The sequence below is a fragment of the Nuphar pumila genome, chromosome 4 (genome assembly GCF_984573655.1).
Source record: "Nuphar pumila chromosome 4, dmNupPumi1.hap1.1, whole genome shotgun sequence".
Classification (NCBI taxonomy): domain Eukaryota; kingdom Viridiplantae; phylum Streptophyta; class Magnoliopsida; order Nymphaeales; family Nymphaeaceae; genus Nuphar; species Nuphar pumila.
Genome location: NC_143252.1, coordinates 121,151,369 through 121,169,599, shown reverse-complemented (window position 1 = coordinate 121,169,599; position 18,231 = coordinate 121,151,369). Strand labels below are relative to the sequence as shown.

At 38.2% G+C, this 18,231-nt stretch overlaps 1 protein-coding gene and 1 non-coding gene across 2 annotated transcripts; one reads left to right on the top strand and one right to left on the bottom strand.

Moving 5' to 3' along the window:
- The first annotated feature begins 5,990 nt into the window (after window positions 1-5,990).
- On the top strand, window positions 5,991-6,063 carry TRNAE-CUC (transfer RNA glutamic acid (anticodon CUC)). The gene has a single exon. It is a non-coding gene; the product is annotated as a tRNA-Glu (tRNA).
- Window positions 6,064-13,599: 7,536 nt separating this feature from the next.
- Window positions 13,600-16,977, bottom strand: LOC149840844 (rhamnogalacturonan I rhamnosyltransferase 1-like). The gene is made up of 9 exons (XM_090005145.1): window positions 16,725-16,977; window positions 16,319-16,386; window positions 16,115-16,203; window positions 15,829-15,994; window positions 15,428-15,717; window positions 15,138-15,342; window positions 14,749-14,906; window positions 14,056-14,663; window positions 13,600-13,949 (listed from the first exon to the last, which is right to left on the bottom strand). Exons 1-8 carry the CDS (start codon window positions 16,975-16,977, stop codon window positions 14,405-14,407), a joined length of 1,488 nt encoding a protein of 495 aa, XP_089861271.1. The 3' UTR covers window positions 13,600-13,949; window positions 14,056-14,404.
- Between the last annotated feature and the right edge of the window lie 1,254 nt (window positions 16,978-18,231).

The following is an 18,231-nucleotide window of genomic DNA, read 5'->3' as shown; positions in this document are numbered from 1 at the left end:
CGGTGTTTGAGACGAAATTGTTCCATCACGAATCCGTCGCTAATTAGCGACGAATTTGCAACAAAATGTTTTTGTCGCTAATTCTGTAAATAATTTGAATGTTAGCGACAAATAATTTTCTCTAGCTAATCTATCGTAAATTTGTGACGAAAAAAATTCATCGCAAATTTTTGTCACTAATTAGAGTTTTTCTTGTAGTGTAAGCACCCCATATGTTGCAATAAATCAAATCAGAAGGAGAATCACTTTTATTTGTGCTAACCAAAAATTGTAAATGAGTTTGCTTTGCTCTATGACATGCATCACAAAATGGTTTAGAATAGAGAGTAATATTAGGATTATCACGTGATAAAAAAGAAATAAGGTCTTTGGCTGGGTGTCCAAGTCGCATATGCTAAATACGAGAATCAGAAGGAGATCCGACATATAAGGCTCGACTAACTGGGACATTTGAAAGATGGTATAGCCCATCCTGCATTTTACTCGCTCCAATCAACTTCTTCGACGAAAAGTCCTAAAAAACATAGAAGGTTGAAAAAAAATCACAGCACATTGCAATGATTGAGTTAGTGTACTTATGAAAAGAACATTAAAATGAAAATTTGGAATGCAAAGGACATTTGAGAGTTTTAGATTGGGTGATACCAACATGTCACCTATGTGAGAAACCATCAAACTTTGACCATTTGGAAGGTTAACCGGTTTTGATTTTGCTAAGGTCGTCACATTACTTAAATAATGAAGCTGCGAGGTCATGTGATCAGAGGCACTGATGTCTATGATCCAAGAAGTCACATTATTTACATGATTAAGAGAGGCATTACCTGCAAGATTAACAGAAGCAGGTGTATAGTCCCTATTGACAAAAGCAAGAAATTTGCTTGAACTGCTCCTCAGATATTTGTAGTATATTGTGATCAATATTAGCGCTTGGTGTCGACCCATGAAAAGCAGCAAGGTAGGATCCAAGCTTTTGATCGTTATTTGGGTCCTTAAGTACCATATTGGATGAACTTCCTCCTTTAGGGTGATTTGGAAGATAGCCATGAAGGGCATAACATTTGGATTTATAATGTCCAAGCATGCCATAATGATCACATTTAGGTTGGTTTCAGTTTTTTCTTTCAGGGTAGCGGCTATTAAGGGTAAATTTGGTTGGAGCGTGAGCATTACTTCTGACATAGAACACTGCAGGTTCAAATGGATTACTCATAGGCTGATATAATCATGTTTTTCTTCTTGAAGTACCATGGAGTACACCTTACTAATGTTATGTAAGGGTTGAATGGCGAGGATTTGGCTTCGAATGTTAGTGAAATTTTCGTTCAGATGCGTGAGGAATTAAAATACTTTCTCTTGTTGTTGGGTGATACTTTGTTCCTTGGACGCACCACATGTGGATGTGGTGACTCCAGAGTAGGATGAGAGTTCATCCCATAAGGCTTTTAGACTGGTGAAATATGTAGACAAGGACGATTGTTCTTGTCGATGTTCTGTAATTAATTTCTTTATATAGAATATGCGGGTGACATTACCTTGAGAGAATCTTTCTTTGAGATCGACACATACATCTTTGACCGTCTCGGCATATATGACACTGCAAGCAAAGTCTTTTGTTAACACATTGAGGATCCATGACAAAATCATGTCATTGTAGCAACTTCATTGTGGTCATTCAGAGGAGTCGTTGGGTGGTTGGGAGATACTTTCATTCACAAATCCACACTTGTTTTTTGCACTTAATGCCATTATCATGGCTTGTTTCCACATTTAATAGTTGTCCCCATCTAACTGGGCTGACACTAAGACTGCACTGAGATTATCATAGTGGTAGATGTAGTATGGAGATGAATCTGTATCTCTCCCTTGATTCTGAATATTGGCTAAAACATTTTCACAAGCCATGGCAAATTGTGGTTAGGAGAACATGAATGTGATAACGTAATATCACGACCGCTGTGCAGGGATGGTCTGCAGATCTACTATTGCTGACGGTGTGAGCACGCAACAACAAACAACAAACAGGTCTCGACAAATGATTGGGTTGTCGGACAGGATGACACCGGACTTGCACATGTGCAGGGACTGTCGATCACATCTGCATCGTCAGTAGATGCTGATGAATGCACTCACACGGATTTTGAGGAAGATAATAGTAGAGTTAGAAAACCGGCTCTGATACCATGTGAAGATGGATACTTAGAGAAAATCAGTAAGCCGTTATCGGATTTATTTCTGATACATTAAACTAACGCAGAACAAAATAACCGACAGTTATAACAACAAACAATAAGATAAGATAATTGTTATCGTTATCACAATTTTTGCTATCTATTTATCACGTTTGGCGTGATCTTTATCTGAAGCTGCTTTCATTTGACGATAATCGAATATCATGAACACTAAGAGTTATTGCGGTTTTGTGTTTTGTGGAATATTTTCCATGTTTCTATTAGATGCAATGGACGCATTGGGTTGGATCTTTGAGTTTTCACGTTTTACGCTGTTCCTGCTACCACAAAGAAGTGAAATCATCAAAATGGTGTTTTTTTATTTGAGCTATTCTCCACATTTAAGGAAAAACTTAGAACAATGTCCAACCTTCATCGTTGTGTTTTGCCAACTCCGCAATTGCTCAAATGGCCTAAAGGAGCCTTGTTTTGTTTGTGGCTATTGCACCCTCAACCTAATAAGCTACCGAAAATGACTGAGGTGCTACACAGAGTTCCTTGATGAACCCACAGATAATATGGAGGAGCGAGAAGCTTCAATAAAGATTAAAGAAGAAATAGAATAACAATAGATACTATTTTTTGCAGATGCATTAGAGAAAGCAATAAAGTGCAGTTAGATTGCAGGAGATGGTCTATTGCTTATCCTTTGATATCAAGGAAGTTTTAAATCAGTAATTTAACCTGAAGAAAAATAGAAGTTCCTCCATGGAATTGGACTAGAACCAAAATTTGGGGTTGGAAAAGCTAGATCATGTTCGATTTTCCAGTGACAATCAAGATTCAATGAGATTCTATCATTCTAAATTCAGTGATGATGAGTTTAAATCATATGCAGGTCCAAACATTTCAAGCAATAATGTGGTTAAGAGTAACAAGGAACTTCAAAAAACTAAAAACAGCTTAGTTTCTACAAGGTGAAAACTGATCAAGCTACCACTGAAAGTACAGAACAAAAGCACCACACAGCAGCATTGGTCGAGGATTAAATATGAGAACAGAGGGAAGTAATTTCAGTTCCATTGACAACTTGGCTACCAAAGAATGCCCCAATAATGGAAGAAGAAATTGATGGATTGGTCGGTCCATTTCTTGAGGGCTTGTTAAATATCAGTAGGTTAAAAGTGCGGGTAGACTTAAAGCAGGGGATTATTAAATTCTTCCAATATGATTTGCTCTCTAAGTTTTGACCATGACAAAGAATTTTTAGCCACAGCTGGTGCAAATAGGAAAATTATGTCATTGAGTTTAATATGATAATGGGAATCTTGGCATTCATTACCGTGAAATTTCATTCTTGTTCCAACACATTAAATCCATCAATCAGTATATTGTGTTGCAAAAAAATGTCTCAAATGTCGATCTTTCCCTATACCATTGTTTCTTTTCAGTTTATCGTATATGCATTGATCTGAAATAAATTTTGGCAGGCAATGTTTTTATGCTGTTGATATATATGCACGAATTAGAGCGAGATCCAAGAAGAATGGTCGTTGATGGGCATCTCATTTTGATGATTAAGTTGAGAACCAAGTAGAATGCTTCAAAAAAATGGTCATTGATGGGGCATTTCAAAAGAACATGTTGATGATATGTGGAGAGAGAGAAAGTTTCCAATCATATTTTTTTTATGACACAAACAAGCAAAAAAAATCATTTGAACAAATTATCATATCAAAACTTCTCATACACAATTTTTTTTCCTATGAGATTTTTTCTTTGTTCCAAATGTGCCCTAAAACAAAATTTTCAAACACTTGTTTTTCGAGAGCATTGAATTGAAGTTGGCGTTTGGGTAACAAAATTTACTTTTGGAAAATTACTTTTAGATTTCCATCTCTTGTATATTAACTCATCTTCAATTTAACATCATGGCCTTCTCATTATTTTACTTATCATCATCACCATCATGTGCCACCATCAACACTGTTTGAGAGCCAGTAGTCAGAGGTAGCTAGTTAGGCAACTACGAACTCTTCAAATATTATGGGATTTACATTTTCAACTTGTTTGTTTGGGAGCATTTTAAAATTCCAGTTATGAATTTACCGAATCTTTCTCAACTTGTTTGGGATTGGCGTTAAAAAAATGTACCAAGCAGTGGTATTTGTAGATTTGGGCTAACTATGGTCCAAACATTAGCATATAAATATGAGCCTAGGTATGAGGGCTTTTTCAGAGAACAAGTTGTCATTGGAATCAGATTTGAGTTGATTATGTGGACATGGATCTTAACATGGGCCAAGTTGGAATTATAATGGGCTATTTTGATCACATGACAATTTTGAGGGTAAAAACTATCCAGATCTATGTTTTAACAAATTTTTATATATTGTTATGCTGATAACAACTGAACAACAAAAATAAAAGCTTAGTAATGCAAAATATACAAGCGGCTAATAATGAATATTGTATCACAAGAGCATCAAAGAGTAATTTCAAGAAAAAAAAATGAAAAAGGTCATAAACATCTTCAAGAAAAAGATAAACAGAGGGTTCCACTAGTGTTTCCCAAAGAGTAATGCTATGAGAACCTCATTGGGGTGACCATAGTTGCCACTGACAACTACATGCCACCATGAGGCCAGTAGACCAGGGCTAGAGGACCGAGGACAAGGTCTCCAACCCTGCTCTGTCTCAAAATCCTACCCTCCATCCCTGCCTCCATCCTGGCATGGGTATTGATTTTAACCTCCGTCCGCACCTCTATCCCCATTTCATGTCCTTCATCCCCCCTTTTCCCTCGATCCACTACCATCTCTAAAGAATGATGGGGGACGAGGATAGGGCGGAGCGGAGGAAAGCCTAATTCCATCCCCGCCTTCATCCCCGCACAGGTTTTGATTTTAACCTCCATACCCGCTTTCATCCCCGTTTCATGTCCTCCATCCTCGGCCCAAACGGGGTGAGGCCGGGCGGGCCCATTTTCCCTAGGTCCACTGCCATCTCTATATATCAGTAGAGCCTATTCTATTGACCAGCGGGGGCTCCGATTGTTTGGAAGGAGCTGTGAGTGCACCTCACCTTGTGTTGGGATGTTGCAAGTTCAAATCCCAATGGTACTTTGTATAACTGGTGGGCATCTGCCTAACACCAACTTGCCTGTAAAAAAAAGAACCTATTCTACCGGCAAAAGTTTTTAGAGTTCCAACGTGGTGAGTCTCTCTCTCTCTCTCTCCTGCTGCCTTGAGTTCTTTTTTTTCTTAATTTGCCTCTCTTTCTTAGACGTAAGTCACGTAATCATCCAAATGTTGTAATATAAGGTTAATATTTGATAGTAATGAAGGTATAAAACCGCTAAGTAGAAATTGCATTCATTTTTTTACCTTTTTACCTTTTTTTGGTAGCTAGATCTCACACTATTGGATGTGATCTATAAAGCTTGTTTAACAGAAAATGAGTTTTGATTCACATGATTATGACATATAAGTATGTTTTTCAAAAGATTAAAAAATCAATGGCCCATAATGTACAAAAATCTTATGGCATAAAAAATCATATTTTTACATATGAAAACCACGATCCAAGGTTTGTTCCTTAGCAAAAAAAAAACCAAAAAAAGGTTAGAACTAAAAATACAAATATTAACTTGGTTAAACTATATCAAACTATAGAAAAAACAAGGTTTCCTGGCTCAACAATAAGTTTCGTGCTTCTATCAAGGGCCAAATCCTAGCATTCAAAAGAGAAAAAAAAAATGGACCACCTTTTTCAATCAGAAATTAATATATAAATTAAAGTGAGCCAAGATTTCACCAATCCGTTGTAGTCTAGTTGGTTAGGATACTCGGCTCTCACCCGAGAGACCCGGGTTCAAGTCCCGGCAACGGAATTATTTTTACGTTTTCGCACGTGAACGGAGCATATTTTTCCGTTTTGAAAAATTCCTTCATAATTTAATGCGAGTAATGTAACAGATTATTTTTAATCAACCATCTGTTGTAGTCTAGTTGGTCAGGATACTCGCTTTTTACCTGAGAGACCCGGGTTCGAATCCCAGCAACGAAACTTGTTTTTTTAATGACAACCAGAAACACGTGAGTTTGCGTACTTAAAAAAAAAATAAAATAGAAATCGATTGAAGATCGATGTTTATTATAGATTTAACTTAGGATATATATCAGATCGATGTTTTTCATGGGTGGCAACTAGGGCTGGAAAACAAGTTGAACGAACTGAACAAAGTGTATTCAAGTTAGGCTCATTTCATGCGTCAAGCCAAGCCGAGTTTGAGTTCATAAAAAGCTTGAGCTGGGCACATTTACAAAAGCCGAGCTTGAGCTAGCTCGTTTACAAAAGATATATTTTTCTGAGTTGAAAATAATATAATTTAGGCCTTAGACCTACTAAGCCAGCTCAAATAGACTGATTTACAAAATAAATAATTGTTTCAAAACTGTGATACAAAATAAATAATTGTTTCAAAACAGCTCAAATAGGCCAAGATTAGTGTTCCTAATTCTAAAGCTAATCTAAATGTATTGGACTTTTATTGTAATCTATATAAAGGCAATAAGAGGAGAGTCTCTATTCAATGTTTTGAATAGAGAGGTTATTGTCGATATAGGTGTCGGCTTTGTGATTGTGTAAGTTTATTTGGTGTATAGTGAGTCTGGTTTATATTATCGTGTGAGTGTGGTTTATGTTAGCGCTCAATAGCAGTGTTTTTGTCTTGTGACTTATAACGGCGACTTTTGCTATCGTTAAAGGTGTTATTTGGCAAAACCTCGTGCAGAGCGTCCATCGTTGTGATGGACACTCTCTGTCAGTTCATTCATATATATATATATATATATATATATATATATATATATATATATATACAAAAATGTGTAGGTGCATGATCCCTTTCAAACATGACCATAACGAACACACCGTGCAAGGTTCCGACGAATAACACCTTTAGCGGCAACAAAAATCACCGCTAAAAGTCCCAACGCAAAAATACTTCCATTGAGTATCCATCGCACGCATGATGGATGCTCAACGGATGTTTGTTTTGGTCATGTTCGAAAGTGATCATAAATCTATGCACTAATATATATATATATATATATATATATATATATATATATATATATATAGAGAGAGAGAGAGAGAGAGAGAGAGAGAGAGGGTAATGCGTAGGTGCTAAATAGGTTTTTCAGTTTTTTTTTTTTAATTCTAACCGTAGAGATGTGATTATGTGCTTGATTTTAGAGGGATCATCTCTTTAAATGTCCAATTCCGATACATGGGTGAGCTTTTATAAGGTTCCAAAAATCAATGGTCCAAAATCTTTGTAAATTTTCAAGTCTCCAAATATCATATTTTTCATAAAAAATACATAATCCAATCGTGGATTCCTCATCAATCGGCCATGCCCAAGACATTTACAGGGTTAGAACTGCGAAAAAAATATGGAAGAGCAAAAAAACCCATTTAGCACCTACCCATTACTCTCTCTCTCTCTCTCTATATATATATATATATATATCAATCTTTTAATTTTAAATTATCAAGCCTAAGCCACTAAGCAGTGATCTAGGTTCAAATCCCATAGTTGTTGCACCCCGAGCAAGCTGAAGCTTGGCGACTTCCAGGGGGTGAGGTGTAAGCCCTCAAAGTTTTATGCTGGCCAGACATCAACTGTAAGTACTGTAGGCAGAGACAACACAACTACAACTAGGTCTATGATCCTAGAGCAGTTTCTAACTAAAAAAAATCAATACTCATCAAAATAAGTTTGATGGAGCTGAATGAGATGGCTTGATGCTTAGGTCACACTCATAACTGAGTGGATTTCCTGCTTCAATTCAACATGGGTTCATCCCCCGTTTTGCTTACCAGAAGAGAAAAACCAGTGGTGGAGCCACATTCATCAGAGAAATCCCTTAAGAGGGATATGGGTCAGGGTAAGTGTGAGCAGTACCCACCCTGACCCATGTATGCCGACCCAATCCCCCCTCCTCCTTTTGTAACCTCTCATTGAATCCCTCCTCTCTCCCTCGATTTTACCCTAGATTAACAAAGCTCTCTCTCTCTCTCTCTGCTGACTATTTTTTTAAGCCTGCGGTCAACCATGCCGGTGATATCCTTATTTTGGGGAAGCAATCTTTAAATATTTCTCAACTAGACATGGGTCTATTTTTTTTGTCTGTTGCCTTCACGTTGCAAGACAGTGGCAGGAGGGTTGTGGTCACTGTTATATATGACCCTAATCACGCTGTCATGAGGCCTGCTTTCTGGAACGACTTAAATAGGATCGTTGTCTCAAACGGGGAGTACCATTTTGTTATGGGAGACTTTAATTGCGTTTTGTCTATTCAGGATTCTAATAACCTCGTTCTTCCCAATCCATCTATGCGAGGTTTTCAAGATTTTGTTCATCGGCATCACCTTTACCCAATTCCTTTTATTGGGGAGCGTTACTCTTGGTCAAATAGGCGGATTCGCCCATGCTGCAGAGTCCTTGACAGGGTTTTTGTCACTCCAAATTTGTTTGATCTCATTCCAGATGTTAAATGTGTCTTGCTGGATCCTTCTATCTCGGACCATGGTCAGTTAATCACTACTTGGGGGGGTGGTTTTAATTACGCCAGGAGTTTTGTGTTTGAACAATGGTGGCTCCAAGAGCCAGATTTTCATACTATTATTTCAGACTCTTGGAACAAGCCCTCCAATGAGCAGTGGGCAGCTATCCGGTGTCATGAGAAGCTGTCTCGTCTCGCTAAGGATATTAAAGCTTGACTCCATAATCGAGATGTGGTTAAATTTCAACAAATGACTGCTTGGGAGCAAGAGATTTCAGCATTGTATCAAACTATATCTTCCCCGGAGTCTCTATCTGATTCGCTCTTGCAAAGTTTGCAGGCCAGATCTATTGAGTTATCAACGCTTTTGAAGAACTGGAGGGTCAAAGAGGAAATTAGATGGAAGCAACGGGCAAGGGTGAAATGACTTGCGGCCGGAGACGGTAATACTAAATTTTTTCACTCATATGCTTCTCATCGTCAGAGGAGGAATGTCATCCCATCAATCACCATTGGGAATGTTTCGTCCCTTAATCAGCACGTTATTTCAGCTGTCACTTAGTATTTCAAAGATTTATATTTTGTTTCCCTTCTGCGAAGGGTGACATTGGTCCTGTTTCTGTTGGTTCGATTCGGCAAGATCAAGCTAGAATTATGCAAATGAAGTTCTCTGAAGATGAGATTTTTAGGACAATCAAAGGTTTGTCTGGGTGGAAAGCTCCAGGTTATGATGGGTTTCATGTGGATTTCTTCAGAATTTTTTGGTCTTGTGTGAAGCCTGATGTTATTAACATGTTTGATAAGTTCTGTCGCAACTCCAGATTGCCTATTCAAACCCACTTGGCAATTATTTCTTTAATTCTAAAAGATGATGCTGCAACTGATATCTCTAGGTTTCGCCTGATTTCTGTTATGAGTGCCCTTTATCGAATGATTGCCAAGGTGTTGGCTAATAGGTTGAAGGTCGTGGCTCACCAAATTTTTTCGAACTCTTAGTTCGCCTTTATCCACAATAAGAGGATTCAACATTCATTCATCTTGGCCTCTGAAGTCATTCACTCCTTACATCTTAGTGGTCAGGCCTATTTTTCTCTTAAATTAGATTTTAATAAAGCCTTTGATTCTGTGCATTGGCCCTTCTTATTTCAAATGTTATCCAATTTTGGCATTGGTCATCGTTTTTCTGGGTGGGTGAGGGAATTGGTCTCTAATGCTTAGGTCATGATTAAGATTAACGACACTAGAGGTGGTCAGATCAAATTGGGGCGTGGACTAAGGCAAGGCTGCCCTCTATCGCCTTTGTTGTTCAATGTCATTGCTGAGGGTCTCGTGGTGTTGCTTAAGCATGCTGCGGAGAAGCGCCTGATAGATCCTCTAGATCTTCCAGATTTTTCGGACCATATTCTTATTTATGCTAATGATATGATTATTTTTGGGCGAGCAAACGTGTAGCAAATGCTTAGATTCAAGCTTATTCTCCAGTTCTTTCTTTCTCTTTCTGGGCTTTCCCTAAATGATAGCAAATGCTCTATTTCTATGTTCAATGTTCAGTATCCTATGCTTGCAGCGGGTCAACGGATTTTCAATTGTGCAATCTCTGAGTTGCCGATAACGTATTTGGGCCTGCCGTTACAAGTGAAGTGCCTCTCTTCTGCTGCTTGGGCTCCAACTATTCAAAAAGTGAAAACAAGCTTTTTTCGTGGCAGACGTTTTATCTCTCCATTGCTGGCCGTTTGACTTTAATCAGACATGTTCTTTCTTTTATCCCTGAAATCTTCATGTCAATGTTCGTGATGCCTGTGGGCGTGGAGAAGCAGATTTGTCGTTTAATGACGGAGTTTATTTGGTTTGGGTGTCAACCTAAGAGTAAGCGTCATTTGGTTGGTTGGCGAACGGTGATGTTACCTAAGCATATGGCTGGCTTAGGTGTTTTTGCTCCAAGACAGAGGAGTATTGCTCTTGTGGCCAAGCAATGTTGGATGGCCCATCAACCAGGTTCTCCTTGTGCTCGTTTGCTTCATGCTAAATATGGTGCTCCTGATTTATCTATTTTTCGTCATGGAACCCGGGGGTTGGCGATCTCGCACTTGCGAAGCATGTGGCTGAGAGCCTTATCGTCCTTCAGAGATCAAATTGGGGATGCAGGTAATTATGATCAGTGGTTGCATTGGGCTATTGCACCAAATGGTGTGTTCCACACTCACAAAGTGTATAGATCGTTGCTCCCCCCAGGGGCAGATTGGTTCCCTGAGTGTGCGTTATGAGGTAAGGGCCCTACCCCAAGATCTCGGGTCTTGGCTTGGTTAATTTTGCATGATAGGGTTCAGACTCACAGTTATTTAAAGAAGTTGGGCTTTCAGTTTCCAAGTTGGTGTGTGTTGTGTCAAGCTGCTGAAGAAACTACTTTTCATTTATTCTGGTCCTGCCCAATCTTCGTGGCCCTATTTAATAGCACGTGGAGATCTCCGAACGTAATTGTCAAAGAGGAGTCTTTTACGCTTGATCTGCTCCTAGGCCCTATTGAAATTAGACGTTGCAAGCAGTGGAGACTGATCTGGAAGACATGGTTGCTTACTACTTGGTGGTTTGTTTGGATGGCACACAATGATGCTACTTTCCATCAAATTCCGGTCATCCTTAATAATCTTGTCCATAAAATCTTGGTTGATGTATACGCGATTCTACGAATGCATCTTAGAGACCTCTCATTCTGTCTGAACAACGTTCACTCATCGGTGGTTCTTTCTTGTCCAGAGGATCCTGGTTGAGCTTGGCTTTGTTGTTTGTTGCTAACTGGCTGTAGTTTCTTTTTCTTTTCTTTTGGTTTTGTTTTTCTATATTTTAGTTTTGTTTTTCTATTTTGTTCGGTTCATGGGTTCAACATTTTGTTGATCTTCATGAGTGATAATGTTGATCCTCTTTCGTCTCTCTCTCTCTCTCTCTCTTTGCGACTGCGAGGCTCGACTGTTGACTAGCTGACCCTACCCAGTCACTATGAGGCTCTGTGGCCTGAGTTTTGACTCAAACCAGGTTGTTTTACCTTTGCTGTCCCCGCCCACCCCGTCTACGACTCTGCCCTTAAATGCATGAGTCACCTGACCCTACTAGCCTCTGCCCCTGACCCCACCAACCCAGGCACGAGCACCCTTGTTTTGCTCTCTGCGAGGCTCCTCCCCTAATGGCCTGACCCCACCCACCTTGTCCTACCTCCGCCCCTGACCCCAGACACCCACCCTATTTCGCCCTCTGTGAGGCTCCGCCCCTGACGACTTGACCCCACCCACCCTGCTTTGCCCTCCTTTCTTTGTCTGAAAATGACATCTACTTCTCATCAGTATGTGCATTCATTCCGTCAGATCTTTCAGGTAAAATTGTAGGATTCTCATTGGAATCATCATCCCTTCTTCTTTTTGTGGGTTTTTGTAGAGTTTTTGAGTTCTTTTTTATGAAGATCGGTTTTTTTAGTTAGTTTTTGCGGATTTGGTTGTGTTATGTTGGAATTTTTTGTTGAGACTGAGATGTATTAACTTATTCCAGAGCTTAGATCCTTTTGTTTCGATAATCAGTCAATTTAGGACTTTATTTATGCATGTAATTAAGATTTTTTGACTTTCTATTGATATAGTTTTGAGAGATAAAATATGTAAAAATAATTTATTTTCTAAAGAAGTCTATAAAACTAAAAATCATTTAGAGAAAGTATAGACTAAGGATGAATTCTACTTATCTTTTCCATAATTTATAGGGAAACCATAGAGTTAGCTCTTTGGTATGAATTAGTGTTTCAATTTTTTATTTGTTTAAATAACATGAATTTAGATTATGCTCTTAGGGTGTCTTATATTTTTCTTTTTTAATTTTTTACTTTGGTTAGAACTTAGAATAATATAATTTTAGTTTTTCTTCAATTAGCATAGATGAAAGTTTTAGTTTTTTTTTTCAATTAGCATGTATTTGTTTCAACTAGCATGTATTTTTTTTCTTTTTATTTCAATTAGCATGTATTTGTTTCAATTAATTTAGATCTTATTCACTAATTAAATACTTATTACTTGTTAGTAATCATTAATATATAAATTTTTTAAAATTTATTTGAAAAACTTATGATAAAGATAAATTGGTAAAAAGCAAAATTTATTAAATATGTTTTGTGTTTTTCTTCATTTTAAGTGGCATGTACTTGTTCTAATTATTTATAAAACATTTATGATGTTCATTGTAGATTTTTTTAAGGATTAACTAATTAATTGGTTATTTATTTATAAGATGTTTGTATTCCTTTATCAAGTCCTTTTTAATGCATTTCAAGATAGAAGCTTAGCTTAGTTACATTGCACTATTATAAAAGGTTCTTTCTTTGACCTTTATATCAAATAAAGTTACATGCATTTTATTATGATATTCTTGCCGTTATAAATAAATTTTTTATTACTGAAAACATATTGTTTAGTTTCAACCAAGGTTCCTAATTATGAATATGAATGTAGTTTATCAAAAAAAAAAATGTACCTACTAGTATAGTTTATTGTCATAAATTTTTTTGGAGCCTAAAGGGAAAGGAGAGAGGCAAGCAGATCAAGTAATCTGCCAAATCACCGACTTTTGTATGAGCATGTCACGATCCATTCCAGAGGTCATGGGGGCTATCAGCATGGACCCCGCTTCGTTTGCACAAGGAACAGACATGAAGGGAATATTTGATGACAATCTCAAAACACCAGCAATTGGTGAATTGGCAGATCATCCAATCTACCCTAAGGAGAGAGTCACACAACACAAAAGCAATTCATGGCAGTAATTCGTCATGCAGGCAGGCATAAGATCATTTTGCCAAGTAACCTGGGTCATCCCTGGACTTCTTTTTTTTGGTTGATATTTAACGAGGGGAAACCACAGTTCAAGTGGTGATACCTGTCAAAAAAGAAAAAAAGAGAGGCAGCTGACATGAAGAATCACCAATGATTTGAACTTGTTATCTTTGTCTGAGGTAGTGTTATTTTTGCTGTATGGAGCAACCAACCATTCTTATAAAAGCTAGCACATAGGGTGCATCCAAAGCAGTCCAGCAATATGAAGCATCATAATTTGCAGAATAATCAAAGAATAATCTTTCATTAAGAACGTTCACTTAAAACTCTGGATCTTCCTCTCGAGCCTACGAGGCTTGGAAAAGTGTGAAGCAGTCGAGCTACATAGAGGTAAAAAACTGAAAAAAGAAAAGAAACATGTAATCATAATATACTACAAGATATACCAATCATAGAAGCAATGAGCAGTTTTCGATGTCCCTTTCTTCAAATCCATGGACTTACCGAAGAACTCCTGCTCATGGACAGGAAGAAGAAAGCCCCAAATGATTAAGCACACGTCCATTCCTTGCTTTCACTGAGTGCAGGTTGTGGTCTGATCCAACAATACAATACACAGAAGGTAACCAACTGAGAAACCATTCAGATGTCTTGAAATGTTTCCTGTCTCAGCCACTTTCAGCAACCATTTCCCAATAAATACATGGGCCAGACCAAGCAGTACACTATTCAACCACCTCCTTATTAACCCATTCAAGAAGTCGCAAATCTTCTGTTGGTGCTCAATGAAGCATCCTAAGTTCCTAACACTGTCCCTGTTTTATTTGAGACACCGAAAAATGGAACTGAGCAATTATTTGTCGATTTTTAGCATGTCATCATCATCATCCAATGAAGGCAAACATTCTTGTGGGTTGGCATAAAAATAATCCTCTTCTTTGGGTCTATCAGGAATTACTAGTCTATTCCTGGGAGTTCCATTCCGATTTTGATGAGCTTGTTTGACTGCAAACGAGAAATTATCCCATGACAGGGATCCGTTTGTGTACCGGTCAATAAGATCAACCAAGAGTTTTCTGCTCAGTAAGATTGTTCTCTTGAATCCCAAGAATCTTCAAGTTCAACACCAGAGACAGTAACAAGTTTAGTAAAGGAATATGCACTGAAATTTCACGCATAAAGCAGAAGAGGAAATACCTTCGATGGCCTTCAACAACCTTGGCCATATTACCATCATAAGTGGGAATGAATATGTCACTTTCTAATGAAACCATATAATCCACTGCAGCCATCTGTGAGGAATGATTTCGAAAAGGCTTAAGATCTGAAGATTCTAACAGCATTTCCTTTCTGACCTGCCCATTGATCACGGGAACATATCAACCAATATGGAGAAGCACCACCAAAATAATTTCACAAAAGCAACAGTAAACAGAAACAGAAACAGCAACAGCAACAAGCAGAAAATTCTCAGTCCTAGGACACTTAACATCCTCAATACATTAAACCAATGAAGTTTGTGTATTAATATACAGATGGTTGCGTGCAACCAATCTCAATAAAAATGGGTGCTCTCTACTACTTACAATATTAGGATATGGAGATGAAAGACTAGCCATTCTGCGTTCACCACCATATATTGCACCAGCAGCAATATAAATTTGTATGTTTTTTTCAAAATCAAGAGCCCTTAGAATAAGAGCAGTTTCTTCTGGAGTCAAAGGGCAGAGTCCATCTTTTCTTTTTTGTACCGAATCAATAACTTTCTCTTTCCACCATGGATATGCATACCTACAGGCATGTGGTTTACATTGTCCATGACTGAGGCATCAAAAACTTAACTAAAAAAGATGAAGCAACACATTGACTAACTTACCGCATTTGTGTCAATTCATCCACTTCTTCATTTGTACAACCATGAGTGCAACCAGAAAAAGCTAACATGTCCATCTCATAACGAAGATGGAGGACCAAAATTGGTCCCTTTTGTCGCAATTGTTTGGTTACTCTTCTCCCCAGTTCTTCAATTTGAGAAGTAAAACGCAGTGCATGGTAGTTTACTCTACATCTCAGCCTTTGAATATCCGTAGGTAGACCATTATTAGCTAATCGAGCATCTGTTCTATTCAAATGCACAACCTTGTGCTTCTTTACCAATGGCAAAATCTATTTGGAAGGAGTTAGAAAATGTGCTCATAGTTAGCATACGAATCAAAAGGGGCTTAATTCTGAAGGCATGAAAAGATTGGACTGCTCAACAAACAGAGAAAATCCAACCTGATTAAGGTAGTAAGATATGTCAGACCAACTAACTGGAGGCATTGAGAAAACAGTTCCTTGATCAGATATTTTCTTCAACCTTGGAGGCAGTTCCTTTAAGATTCTAACTTCGCCACGTAAGGATGTTATAAAATGATCTACATCAAATATATCTTCAAAGTCACTGCAATATATCCATGGGAATCAGCTGTGTGAAAGAGGCACTGAAGAAGATACAGTAATGAAAAGCAAACCGAATCAACAAGAATTATATTCAAGATACAGAGAAAGCAGAGGCCCTAACCTTGGGTCTGCCCAAAATGAGGTTTTATCCAGCTCTGGTACAATTAGCGTTACATTCATGTATCTTGCAACAGCAACCATGTCACATATCTGCAGTTTAATAATCCTCAATTTTTTAATACAAGAACAAAAAAAAACAACAACAGCCGGCAACTATAGGTGAAAACACATCCAATTGAACACATCAAGCATCTGGCAAACTAACCGCAGCCCGCATTTGATTAAGACCACCATTGCAAGAAACCATCAAGTAACCATTGTTCTTGTAATATCCTACAGCAATATGACAGATCATATAAGAGATGAAGTCAAGAATGATGTTCAATATGAATGGTTAAAATCCACCAAATAAATTAGCAGCAATTCTCCCATCCAAATCTTGGTGTTACAGATAAAAAATAAAAAAATGAAAATTGGAACAAGGAAAATTTCTTCTCAACAAAGAATGAGATCAAAACTTTCATAGAAACAAGAAATCGATTTACAATAAATATGAACAAACACTATTTTCAATATGAGCTAATGAGAGTATTATCATGGTCCCGGCAAATCCAAGCTATTAAAGGAAAATATAAGCAGATGAATGGGGAGAAAATGGGAGAAATACTCACTTTTGGGAGGAAGCATAATTTTGCGGCTTTCGATGGGCGACGATTGATCCGTTTGCAACTGAGTGAAGCAGGGAGGCCATCCTTTGAGCAATCTAGGGCCCCATATGTCTCCCAATGCGGTCAGCTGAACCACACAAGTCCACAGAAGGACGGTGGTGGTTGCTCTGACCATCCAAATCTGGAATCTTGAGCGAGACAGCATTGCATTCTTCAGTTTCTCAGCCTTCATCTCACCATCATTGAGAATCACCATTTATGATTTATCATCAATAGCCCAGACTCGCCCGAGGTCTCGTCAAAATTCAATCTTTCCAAAACCCAAACACCAAACAGATCCCCAAAATCCTTGAAGGAAAAGAAAGAAGCAATAAACAAAAACCCCAGTTGGCCCTTATGCCCTCCTCCCAAGGAAGCCCAGCTCTTACAAATTCCCAAATTTTTAACGCAAGAAACAAATCAAAAACCAAATCTCTGAAAACACAAAAAAAGGAAAAAGGGACAAAAATGTAAACTTTACAAAGAAGAGGACCTCAAATCATCCCCATTGAGTGATCGAATCACTTTATACCCAAATGAGCCACAATGGTGAGTTAAACAAAAGCGAAAAAAAAAACAATAAACACAATTCCTAAAAAGAAAATCGGATCACCCCAAACTTAACAACAATGCCGCAAATCAAATCATCAAAAAAAGGAAAGAATCCCCAAAAACTACACTGTTGTATGAAAATCCAAGAAAACACATCACACCCCAAAAAGAAAAATACAAACTCATCCAAGCTAAACGCAAGTTCCCGAACCAATGTCACCACCCTCTACCCAAAAGCCCAATTCTACAGAGAGCCTCCAAACCCACAATCACAATCACAAACACCAAACACCCTTAAAACAAATATCCAGAAAGGAAGAAAAAGAAGACCAAGAAACTCAATCCATCAAAAGAGATGCAAAGAAAAAGAGAGAACCCCAACTAGTGAAAAAGCCAACAAAAGAGCAAGAACCCATCAATCTGAAGCCACCCACCTTCCCAAGAAAACCATAAAAGAACTCAATGCATCAAAAGAAATACAAAGAAAAAGAGGCAACCCCACTGAATGAGAAAGCAGTAACCATCTTTTTGAAGACACCCGCCTTCCCCAAAAACTATCCACGATTTCCCCGAACTCCAAATCAAAGGTTGGTGATCTTTCCTCGCCAATGCGTGTGTGTGAATGTGATGGCTTTAATACAACGGTGAAGGGGAAATGAAGGGAGAGCCCAAAAGACAAAGGGTAGAGGGAGAAAGAGGACAAGAATGCTCCTCCCTCCTCCCCATGGAAGACAAAATCTAGACGTTGGCTCCTTTGCTTCTCGTTCCACCTGGGCTGAGACCCAAACCTTCCTACTTAATGGTGATTAATTACCTTAACCAAATCGCCATTAACGACGTCAGAATTGCTCCTCCTCGTCCTCCCCACTCCCTCCCCTTTTATCTTTCCCATTTGTTCTGAGAAAATTGCCTTGGTGGC

Excerpts from the sequence above, each read along its gene's own strand:
- LOC149840844 (XM_090005145.1), bottom strand. The coding sequence starts at position 16,977 with ATGGTGATTCTCAATGATGGTGAGATGAAGGCTGAGAAACTGAAGAAT. Across the intron at positions 15,718-15,828 it reads TATCTTACTACCTTAATCAG|ATTTTGCCATTGGTAAAGAA; the intron begins GTTGGATTTTCT and ends CCTTCCAAATAG. Across the intron at positions 14,907-15,137 it reads CATCTCCATATCCTAATATT|GTCAGAAAGGAAATGCTGTT; the intron begins GTAAGTAGTAGA and ends ATCAATGGGCAG.